Raw genomic sequence first — 12,536 nt, forward strand, 5'->3', positions numbered from 1 at the left:
TCCCAAAATGCATATGTTGAAACTCTAACCCCCAAGGTGATGGTGGGACCTCATGATGAGATTAGTGCCCTAATGAAAAGAGGAGACAAGTGCTCTCTCTCTGCATGCACATTTCAAATAAGGCCATGGAAAGACATAACCAAGAAGACGGCCCTCACCATAAACCTGACCGTGCTGACACCCTGATCTCTAGACTGTGAGGAATAAATTTCTGTTGTGTGAGCCCGCCAATCCATGGTACTCTATTACAGCAGCTGGAGCAGACTCTGACAAAGCTCCAACCACCCCACCCTCACCCCCTCCATGTGGTTGTATTGAAGATGGGTCCTTTAAGGAGCCAATTAAAGTTAAATGAGTTTCATAAGGGTGGAGCTCTGATTCAGTAGAACGGATGCCCTTATATGAAGAGGAAGAGACACCAGAGAGCTTGCTTTCTCTCTCTCTCCGCCATGTGAGGACACAGTGAGAAGGCGGCCATCTGGCCAGAGAGTCCCCATCAGAAACTAAACATGCTGGCACCCGGATCTTGGACTCACAGCCTTCAGAACTGTGAGGAAATAAATTTCTGTTGTTTAAACCTCCCCGTCTGTGGTATTTTGTTATGGCAGCCCAAGCTGACTAATATACTGGGTTCAGTCCTCTTGCCCTCTAGGTTCCCACAGGGTTCAAAGGACAGGATGTTAGGTATGGAGGCATCATGGGCTGGCTGTTGTCTCCTACCACATCGATGCTCTTGCTAGGCAACTCTCCAGGCAACCACCCTTCCTGGATTCAGGGTGTCCTCTTGTCACTTGGACCAACAGGTGATGGGGTCCTTGTGGTTTCCCTAAAACCTACCTACAGCTTTGTAAATTGTCCTTTTATTCAAATATGTTTCTAATACTCCATGTCAGTGTGCCACCTATTTCCTGACAGGAACTAACACAACATGAAGATTGCTAAAAAGATTATTTTTTAAAACATAATTCCAAATATTGTGTCACTGATAGAGACTGAGGCCCAAGAACTCTTTATTAACTGTGAGTCATGTCACACATTCAGGGTCACCCGAGTCATTACAAATGGGATCACCAAGGGACAGTGGCTGCTCATGACCTGTACCACTTGACTGGCGCTAACAAGGCTGTGATCGTAAGAAATGAAACCCCCTTATTCTGCCCAGAGCACAACTTATTAATATTACATTTTTTTTCTTTCCCCACTCTATAAGCCAGACCTTCCATAATCTCTGGTTCCATTTTTTATTTTTGCCATGTCTTTTTCTCCATCTTGATTCCATTTGCTGAAAAGTCTCCATTGTTCTAGGGGTCAGGAAAAAGGGGCAGGGGGAGCGCTTGTTTCGAAGTGATTGCCTAGCAACCCATCTTCCTTATTCCAAGGACAGAGGCGATTTGCATTTTGAGAAAGAGCAAAAAAGTTCTCCTTCTCATGAGTCCTTGAGTAAGAATGTCTCGCTGACCACTCCTCAAAGGAACCTTCCTTCCTCTGAGAACTCCCCCTGGGTGGCCTTTCTTTGCCCGCAGCTGTTGTGTGCGCTCCCTTGGGACCGGAGTTGCCTTCTGAGGTGCACCCAGAGCTGCCTGGGGCAGTGAGTGCCTTTTGGCACTGCCAAGCTGTAGCCCCGGGCGGGCGGCACCAGGACAGGGCTCAGAACATCCTGATCTCATTCAAGTGGACATTTCTTTCCCACACTGTTCTTTCCTTTTGGAGCTTTCTTTCCTGGAAACATGCCACGCCCAGAGGATGTCTAAGCCTGCTGCTCTTAACCCCCAAATGGCCAGTGCATTCCCTGAGCTTGCTCAGGGAAAGTTGAAGCTGGCGGGAACATGGGAAGAACAGGACAGGTAACCTCCACTCGGAAGTTCTCAGCTGACCTACAGGAGGTGGGAACCGAGGGAAAAGAGAGACTGTTCTTCACATCATTTGAAAAACTGAACTGAGTTGGTAGATGGAAAAAAAATCTCTACCATAAACTAGAGACCTCCTACCAAAAATGTCTCATCCTCCATCCTGCTCAGTCTCCATGCTGAAAGAAAAAGTTTGGTTCTCTAGAAATGAAGTGTGGGCAGTGATAAGATGGGAGTCCTCCCTGCTGCTCTAAAGATGTAAGGAAAATTTGTGATATCTGGCTTCATGTTGGGCAAGTCTCTTAACTTTCTGAAGCTCTGAATTGCCATCTATAAAACAGATCTTAAAAAAAAAAATATAAAACAGATCTTTAGGAATTATATTGACAACTGTTGACAATATATAACTTACTTGAATTCCACCAAGTAACACAAGGCATGTGCCATTGATGTTGCATAAAAACCATCTCACTATTGTGTTTACATTGGTTCCTTTGTCTCCTTATTCTACTAGAATATTTGTTACAAGGAGGGGCTCTGTATTATCTGTGGACAATACTGATCTATAACATGATACCAGATATGTCTGTCATTAAGATGTTATGGTGTTTTTATATACCTTTGCATTCCATTGTCATTTTATGTATTTTCATCCACACATATACCCAAGACAAAGAAACCAGCAAGGTCTGCATAAGGCTAATTGATAAAACAAAACAAAACAAAACAAAACAAAACAAAACAAAACAAAAACCTTCCTTGACTAATATGAAGGTAGTCCTCTAAGAGAGAAAAAAGTAGAAGATAATACCACCTAATCTTCTTCTCTATAAGGCCAGGAGATGAATGCATCTAGGAAAAAATTATAATTGATTCATAGACTTGGTCAGAGAGCAAGAAACAAAGAAATTTTTAAAAATACCACTAAGCAAAAACTTTACCTTATGCAGAAGAACATAACTGTGGCTTTGTTATTATTTTTTATTTTTGTCAGATTGGTACATTCTCTAAGAATTGATCTTCAGTCTTCTCTGTGCCGAGGGTATTTTTATTTAATTCAGTGGAACTGAAAATTGAGCTTAGAATTTTAAAGCTCAAAAGACTTTAGAAGTCATCTGACATGAACACTGTCCTCATTTCACAATTGAGATCCACATTCTGAGGCCCAAGGAGGTTTGGGTTTGCCCAGATGACATGGATGGAACTCCATGCAGGGTTTAAGTAACCACAGGTAGTTGACTTCATTAAATCATGGGAGTATTATGTTCATTAGCACATCAACTTTGTTTCTCATTTGAAAGAATTTTGAGGCATATGCTTTTGGGAATGAGGAACCTAGAATGTTGAGCAAGGGGCTGAAATGGACTGCCATGTTCTTGTTCATTCCCACAGGAGTATTTGAGGACACACTGGGTGTTCTAGCACTGAATAAGCAAATAGGGAAGACTGTCATGGCCAATTGTGTCCTTGGGTGAATGTTCTCTCTACTGCAGAGTTGGGGAGTTTTGCTGAGAGTCTGGGGAACAGTGAAGCAGTCATCTAGTGAAAAGTTTAATCAAACATTCTCTGGGTTTCCCTGAACTGCTTACCATTTCCCCCTTTTCTCTCAACTACTGCCACTTCATTATTTACAGTCAGTTGTGCTTCAAAGCCATGAACATTTGGGCATTCTCCTCTCTGTGACATGGAGAAACCATTGAGCATGGTCCTTATGCTATTTAAGTAATTATGTCATAAGTATAATGAGATACCAAGCTTCAGACTTTTTAGAATAGTCCATGCACATATAATCAATGCCTTTGAAAGCCCCAGTGAAGTTGGCAAGTCTGAAAGAAGCAAGGAGATTGTAGAATGAGGGCTCATGGAGGGCATAGGGTGAGTTTCAACCATAGTTGATTCTGGAAGCAGAGTGTTTCATAAATTCCTCTCTGGGCAACACATCTGCTCCTATTCATTTTGTTAGGGCTAAAATAATTTACAGAAATGAGAATATGGTACCTGACTTTAATTGTCAGAATAAAAATCATGGAATCTTTGAGTTATAGAGGTTTTTACAAGTTATTTACAGCTGGGACATTCTTTTTTTTTTTTTAAATATTTATTTATTTATGATAGTCACAGAGAGAGAGAGAGGCAGAGACATAGGCAGAGGGAGAAGCAGGCTCCATGCACCGGGAGCCCGATGTGGGATTCGATCCCGGGTCTCCAGAATCGCGCCCTGGGCCAAAGGCAGGCGCCAAACCGCTGCGCCACCCAGGGATCCCCTACAGCTGGGACATTCTTAAAACTAAATCTCCCAAACTAAATCAAATAAAAATGTATTGTACCACTGTGAATTTATTTCTAGAATTTCAAATTGGTAACACTTATGTATTGTAGATTAAACTACAAAAGCACACTAAAGTTTGGCTGTTACCAAATGTATTAAAATTATATATACAACCTATCTGAGCATGTTGGTTTCCATTAGTTTTTTTAATGGTTATAATGCACTTAGTATTAATAATGATATTAATGGTTATAGCACACATCAACAGGTGGCATTTAAATCAGAAATCAGCTATTTATAGAGCCAGTCATGGAGGCCCTTCCACCAAATACTGGAGTCCACAGAACACAGAATCTCCTTTCTATGTCCACAGAAACATAGAATCTCCTTTCTATGGTATCGTGAAAGATGGAAAACCTATGTTTGGACAATTCCTCCAAAGACAAGAAGCTCATCTCTTGGAAAGGCAGCCCATGTCACATCTCTCATTCTCAGGCAGTTCCTCTTCACACTGTGCCAAATATGCTTCATGAAACTTCCACCCAATGGTCCCAGTTCTAGCCTCTGGAACCACTGCCCTCATCTGCACAGCAGAAGACAGCTAATGTGTTCCCATCTAGGTCTTCCTCCCTCTTGTGTCCCAATGCCCCCAGCTCCCTCAATTATTCCTCCTATGACACAATCCCAGACTTCTTGATCATCTCCCTCTGTGCATTCTCTTGCTTGTTAAAGACACTCTCAAAATACAAATGGCTTCAAATGACCTCAAACTCAATATGTACTAAATTGAATCCTTGGTGTCTCCTCCACCCATTCCAAAACCAGGACAATGAATGATACCACCGTCTGCCCAGTGATGCTGGTCAGAGAGGTATGTCACGTCCCTGATTTCCTCTGCTCTGCACTTTCTGTACCCAATCTGCCACTACGCCCTGTAATTTTGCTTCCCAAATAATTAAAAATCTCTTCACTTGGCTCTGTCTCCACTGCCAGCACCCTTCACCGCCACACCATTGTCTCTTCTTGAACTTCTGCAAGGGCCTCTTAGCCCAATTGCTCACAGCTGCTCTGGCTTTCCAGAGTGGTACCATCCCACATCTTGCATAAAACTCTTAGCAGCATCCCACTGTTTCATGATAATGCAAAATCCTTAGCATGTCTGACATGGTCCTATGTGACTTAGTCCCTTTCCGCTTCTCCAGGTGGATTTTGCATCTCATGCTCTGTGTCGAGCTTACTGGCCCTACTTCACCATTTTCTGCTTCTCCAGCCACGTGGCCTTCCTATCTGTGGGTACCTCTGCCTAGAGTGTATGTTCCTCCTTTTTATTGCCCTTAAACCAAGTTGCAGGGCTCAGCTCCAAGACTCCCTACCTCAGTCTTCCTGGAAGTCTTACACCAGGTCAGATTCCCCCGTTTGTAGGTTCTTACTGACCTCAGGACATCTGTCTCATGACACTAAGCACAGTTCTTATTTATATATATTGAGATGGTCTGATCATTGCCTGGCTCTCCAATTAGATCATTAGCTCTTCTAGGCTAAGAAGTGTCTATCTCTGGTTACTTTTTCCCATCTTGTGGACATAAGTTGGTCAAAAGTATTTGTTGAGTGAATTGATTACACAATTCCTATTTTAATTCTTTGTATTCCAACAAGGGACCTGATCTTCAACCTAAGGAAGGTGGAACAAATGTGGTTAAGAGAAATCTGAAACCCAAAGGAAATGACATAAGTGGAAAGTTTGAGGTTGTTTTCAAAAGAATGTGTGTCTCTAGGCATTGTTAAACAGTGCCCCAGCCCACTCCCCTTGGCAATATGAAGTTTGGATCCACACCGACAGTGGGAACTAAGGAAATGAAGAAGTGAGGATGATAAAGGGACAAAGCTGACATAATTTTCAAAAGAGAGTAAAGAAATAGGATTCCAGAAACAACTGATAACCAAACATGACCTTGCTTTGTCATGACAACTGATAACCAAACATGACCAAACCTTTGTCATGTTTGGGACCTTTGTTCCAGACTGAATTTTAACAGCAACTATTTAAATGTAGTTTGAAAGCACTTGGTAAAGGAAGCCATGATAACCAGGAGCAAGTACAGGTTCATTCAGATGAAGTCATAACAAAGGATCATCCTGTTCCGGTTGGGATGGGAGATGAAGGATTGCCATGGGCATGAAGTGTATTGATTGCAACAAGACTCTTGGCAAAGTCCCCCGCAATCTTCTTGAAAGGTAGAGACACATGGGCTGGACCTGCAGCTCGTCAAACACCAGTGTGTGCATGCCCAGCTTAACACCGTCCTGCCCAGGGCTGATTCACTGTCATACTATTTATTTCTGACATGTTCTTTTTAAATGTTCATATGTAATTATAATAATGATAGCTGACATGTAAAATGCCCACTGTGAAGGAGGTATTGGTTAAAGCAGTTTAATCCTTATACAAGCAATTTGAGAAGGCATTAGAATGATTGCTATTTCACAGTAGAAGAAATTGAATGTTGTGACCTTAAGTGACTTGCACAAGGTCAGATAGTGGGAGGCGGAACTGGGGTTTGAACCCAGGAGGTCTGGCTCTAGATATATGTTCTTTATACTATCGTCCAACCCCGACTTCCATGCTTCAGATGCTCTGGAATGTTCTTGGCCTTCAGGACTTTATTGTGCTGATGAATGAGCATTTCTGCACTGTTCTACAATGTTCCAAGGTAGAACTTTACCAATAATGCATCCACCTTTCAGGGATTCATGGATAGAATTCACAGGGTCTTATAAACTTGGATTGCTTCTACTATTCATCAATCTTCCACAAAGAGCTAGCTTTTTCTTCATGGACAACAAACCACAGTAGTATCAGCAGCATATGTGAAATTTTCACCTATAGAAATCAGATACCTTTATATCACATTATTGTCACAGATATCTCAAAACATTATTTATGTTCAACACTCTGAAATTATAAGGATTATTAGACTCACCACCAAATCTCATTATTTTATGTTTTAACAAAAACACATATATTATAATACCACCTTATTGACATATTATAACTTTACTACAGTGTAACCGTGTTCCTTTATAACTCTTTGCATTTTCTGTTATGCACTTAAAGCCTCATTTGGAGAAGGAGTCCCTGGGCTTCATCAGATTGCTGAAGGGCAGAGGCTGGTCCTGTGCTGTCCAAGTCAATTTAGGCTGCAGTGTGCATGGTTTATGCCATGATAGCTGCCCTTTATGACATGTGTTTCATGCCCAGGCAGATAGTTATGACTCGTTATGGATGACAAGAGGTAAGCAAGTGATAGCTCTGGACCAACCACAAAGAAATAAAGCAAGAATATTACATAGAAATGAAAATGTGCTTCCTGTGGTAGCAGCTGATGTTGCCTTTAAGGGCATAGTAGTAGGAACACAGAGTTCAGATCAGCAGGCAATAGGGATCCTTTGACATTCTCAAAGACCTCATAACCACCGCTTCTATCCTGGGAAAGATGACCAACAGTGTATGAAAAACGGCTGTAAAACACTCATGGAAAGTAAGACATGAATTCAGGAGACATGAAGGGAAGGAGAGGGTGGTGGTCAATGTATGTGCCCTGAAGGCAACATCTTGGGACTATTCCACAAAGATCTGAGACAGCACTTACATTTCTAGGAACTCATCCCAGATTCAAGGATGTTTATCTGAGACACATTCCTCCGCACACAGAAGGAATATGCCATAGGATTCAGCTTTGTATACTTTACACTTTCAATAGTAGTTTTATGACAGCATTAAGTAGCAGGCAGATTTCTTTATCATTTAACTAAGATGGGAGGTCAGGTTCAGAAAAGTATAATGAGCTGTTTGAGTCATACACTGCATACATATTGCAAGTTAGAATAGATCCAGGTTTGCTGTTGGTCGGTTTCCATGTTCCTTGGCATATTCTCCAGATTTGGAATCTGGAAAGATTCCAGAATCCCTCCTTGAGAAGTTCAGATTGGCTTTCCTAAAACCCTTTCCTGATCTAAAATGTTATGGTTCAGAAATTTAAAGTATCCCTTTTCCTCCTCCACCCAATAAAGCTTTAGGACTTTTGTCTTACACAGTAAGCCACTATTCTAGATGAACCTGTTATGACCACTATGGACAGAGCTCTGTCCATACCAGGTGACACCTCTACCAGGTGATACTTTTCCAATTGCAGGATGAAGACAAATGAGCCTGAGGGTATCAGGGAGGTTCAAAGTGAGAAGAGCATGGATTTTTCCTTCTAGAACAGGGGTTCAGATGTCAGTTCTGCCACCTGGATAAATTGTGGCATCTCAGGAAAGTGACTTCACCTCTCTGAATATTAGTTTCCTCATCTGTATTGTTAGAGATTGATAGGAAGGTTACATCTCAAATTGAGATGTAAAAGGAGGCCAATAAATGTTAGTCTTCCTTACAAGACCCAAGATCAATCCTCTAAGACATTAACAAGAGTCTTTTATAGTTGCAGTACTTTCCTACAATGAAGCTTAAAGAGTTTTCTGGAATAAATTCACCTCTGCCCTTAAAGACTTTGGAAGAATTCAAGTATCTCTGGTAGCCAAAAGAAAACATACTAATCCTGGACTTAACTCACTCTGCAGTTTCACTGTGGGGCAACTCTTCCTTCTATGCCCTTAAAATTGTGCAACATTCCTCTACACCCTTGCAAAACCCAGGAAGCTTTCTGTGCCATATGCACAGGCAAGGCATGAGCCTCAAGTCCTCCTCAGCCTCCGCTGCCGCTTCCCCGTCATCAGCAACATGTGAATGAACCAAATTATCTCCAGAGCTGAGGGCGTGGGCCACAGAGCCAGGCTCCACCGTCAAAGGAGCCCAGCGTCATGTTCTCCACCCCCTTAGGAGATGGCTGATGCTGTCGTAAGGCTGTGAGGGAGGAAGCTGGCCTGGAAATGCCATGTAGGGAAGAAACTGTTCCATTTCAGTGTTAGGATTCTAAAATAGCTGCTAATAAAAAGCCTTCATACTGTGACACTTCAATACAGACACCCACAAGGATACCTTAACAAGCTGTTTGACTCCTTACAAGCCTTTTCTTGCTGCAGGGCCCCCACCAGTCACCCACACAGATATACAACCATGCAGTGACAGAGAAGGCCAGCAGGGGTCTGCCTAGACTGCAGGCCAGCCCAGGCGACCTAGCTCCTTGCAGGAGGAAGGCATTGCTGCTCTGATGTCGGCTTGTCCTGGAGCATGTCGCCTGACTTTGAACTTCCTGCTTATTCTGTCTCTCTTTCTTTCCTCATGTTGTCTTTGACAAAACTTACCTCGAGAATGAGCCAAGCTCACCTCCTGGTTTGAGGGGGGGATACTCAAAGAATGTTTCATTTACCAATTCAAAGATGCCATGGTTCAAAGAATCCGGAAAAAGAAGAGTAGGGTATGATCTCATGATAGTGATTACAATTTAGTCTTTACCATTGGAAGTCCTAAAAATCCATCAACTACTATAATACTATCTCCATCAGGAAAATAATGGGTCAGGTTTGAGAAAATTTTTAACAGCACCTATCTTATTTTTGAAGCTTGATAATCAATGTTACCCTTTGAATCTTAGCATAGACGAGACCATGTTTTGTCCTTAGCTACTTTCTATGAATGCTGCTAATTAGGACCAATGCAATTTTTAAACTTGGCTACACATCAGACTTTACCTAAGAAGCTTGTTAAAAATATAAATTCCTAAATTCTCATCCTTCCCATTCCCAGATGCTAAATTACTATATCTAAGGTGATGTTCAATAATCAAAATTTTGATGAAAGCACTCTGAACTATTGAGATATGCAGGTAAGCTCAGAAACTTATATAGTGGGGAGCTTTTTAGTACCAGGTAAGATAACACTGCTATGCCTCTGTTAGAATAGAAGGAATTTGTCATACAGGCAGACATCATAAGTAACTTGGGTTTAAAAATTCTCTTAGTGGAGCTCAAATTAGGATGTGTTTTGATCTGGTAAGTAGAATTTCTCAATTTATATACCTGTAATAAATTCTTATGACCAACAGAATAATCAGCATGAGAAGCTTCCACAGCTCTGCAAAAGGATAAATCTTGTTGTTTTCTGACTTCATATACATCCAATATTAGGTTAGGGGGTTGTAACAATTTCTGAGAGTTTTATGGTTTTTCATATCTGGACAAATAGACCAAGAAGAAATGGGAAATAACTACTAGAGGTTAGAATTCTGTTTTACAGAGACTTGAGAAAAGAAGTCAAGTCATACTTGAAATCAGGAGATCTTTCCATCCCGAAGACCCACCACGGTGGACAGCATGTTTACTTTCAAACGCTTCCAAGAAGAATATCATACCATCTTTCTCAGAACCCCCTTTTAGGCAGTTATAATCAGTAACAACCTAGTAAGTGCCTCATACAGTGTGAGATGTTATGGAGGTCAATATTAGAAGTTACACATTCTGCCCAAGAATCATGTGTAATCAGGTCACCGAGTCAGTTATAATTTCAGTCACATATAATAGTCTTTAAGTTCCAACAACACCCTCACCAACTATTCTTTTTTTAAGACCCAGGTCAAATCCTGTTTCTTCCAGATAACTTGCCAGATTTCATCCCACATCCTAATAAAAATCAAATTAGCTCTACTCATAACATGTAGCACACTACATAGTATCACAGTGACTTATTTATGTGTTTTTCCCCAGGAGACATGTAATCTTCTTCAGAGGACAGAAGGGGTCTCACTCAGTATCTACAAATTGAGGAGGCATGGCTAAGAACAATACATGCACTACCATCTTGGGCTAATTCAGTCATTTATCCATGCAAGGTGTTCTGTCCCTGAGCATAGAACAAAGACTGTGGGAAAATGTAAAAGATGTGGAGCATTATTAAAATTCAGCCTACATGTATGTATGTATGTATGTATGTATGTATATATATATATATATATATATATATACTTTTTTTTTTTTTTTACCAAAGCCTTCTTGAATCAATTCACAATTTGAGCCTGGGGAATCTCTCAGAAGTAACAGGGAAGCTAAGATAATTTCCTCTTACTCAATACTCACTGGAGATGGAGAAAAATCTACTCTCCTACTTATAATCTTGTGTAGGCAGGAAAACTTTAATTGTAGAAGAAGTATTATGTAAATGTAAGTTATTTAATTATAAAGGAAAACAAAGCCCTTCACAGGAAGTAGCTGTTCTAAAGAGGTGGGAGAACTTGTTTTCTTTGCTGCAGCTTATAAGTGGTTCACTAATAGATTTTTGGAATGACATATTCATCATCAAGAGAGACAGCAACTGTCTTCTGCTTCTATTCAAGGTGCAGTAACAGAGAAGAGATTTACCTTCTCATGTGAAACAACTACAAAATGGCTTAAATTCATATGAAATTATTATTTTTAAGACACTAGATAACAACAAGAGGCAATGATCCCTGAGAAATGAGGAACAAACGTGATGAGTCCTATGATTGTTAAGCTTAATTCATTGAAAGGTACAGAGGTGGGGAAGAGCAGATGGAGCCCAGCAAGCCTCCTAAGTTGAGGAGTTAGGAGCTGGGAGTCTGGGGAGATCAAGGTAGCCAGGGTGGAAAAGCCAGAATTCCAGAAATGGGAGAGCTGCACACAGAGGGAATTCTGAAGATCTGCAGAGGGAGCTCCTTGAGTATTCAGCTGAGTGCTGATGCATGCATGCACATGTGGACACAGGGGCTGGGAAAGAACTACCACAGAATATGTGGAAACAGTGCCCGGTGCTCACATGGGATCAGAGATAGTGCTGGTTCCCATGAAGCAGGATGAAAACCTCATGATTCATGGGTACTCAGGTAGACTACCTGGTAGATCTTGCCTCAGTTGTAAGGAATTAATGGCTCCAAAGTAAGCACTGGTCTCATCCTGCCTAATCTTAATAGCATCACACAAAGGGATCAAACTGTTTCAAGGCAATATAAACACATGCCAGAACAGAGCTCAAAAAATGTTTGTAGGAATGCAAAAATATCCATCATCAAACAAGATAAATTCACAATGTCTGGCATCCAATCTAAAATTACCGGGCATACAGAGGAGCAGAAAAATATGACTCATAATTCAGAGAGAAATCAACCAAAGGAAATTGATCCAGGACTGGCACACATGTTAGCACTACAAACAAATATTTTGAAACATTATTATAAATGTATTCCATATGTTTAAAATGTTAACTAGAGGCATGGAGGATATAAGAAAAGCTATAATGAACTTCTAGAAATGAAAACTATAATGTATAAGATGGAAATATACACTGATTGGGAATAATGGAAAAGTAGACATTGAAGAAGAAAAGATGATGAAACTTGAAGATACAGTAATAGAAAATATCCAAAATGAAACACCCAAAGAAAAAGAGAATCCAAAAACATGAAAGATTT

At 40.9% G+C, this 12,536-nt stretch overlaps 1 protein-coding gene across 6 annotated transcripts in view; it reads right to left on the bottom strand.

The window, feature by feature from the left end:
* Positions 1 to 12,536, bottom strand: part of NTRK2 (neurotrophic receptor tyrosine kinase 2) — a 329,075-nt gene that overhangs the window by 41,226 nt on the left and 275,313 nt on the right. Inside the window, exon 20 of one of the 6 annotated variants that reach the window (XM_025423182.3) lies at positions 6,535 to 6,997. The exons of the other annotated variants lie outside the window; for them this stretch is intronic. Coding sequence (XP_025278967.1) covers positions 6,911 to 6,997 — 87 coding nt within the window. The 3' untranslated portion in view covers positions 6,535 to 6,910. Of the gene's footprint in view, positions 1 to 6,534; positions 6,998 to 12,536 lie in introns of those variants that run through there. 6 annotated transcript variants of the gene reach the window in all.

The sequence above is a fragment of the Canis lupus genome, chromosome 1 (assembly GCF_003254725.2).
Source record: "Canis lupus dingo isolate Sandy chromosome 1, ASM325472v2, whole genome shotgun sequence".
Taxonomy (NCBI): domain Eukaryota; kingdom Metazoa; phylum Chordata; class Mammalia; order Carnivora; family Canidae; genus Canis; species Canis lupus.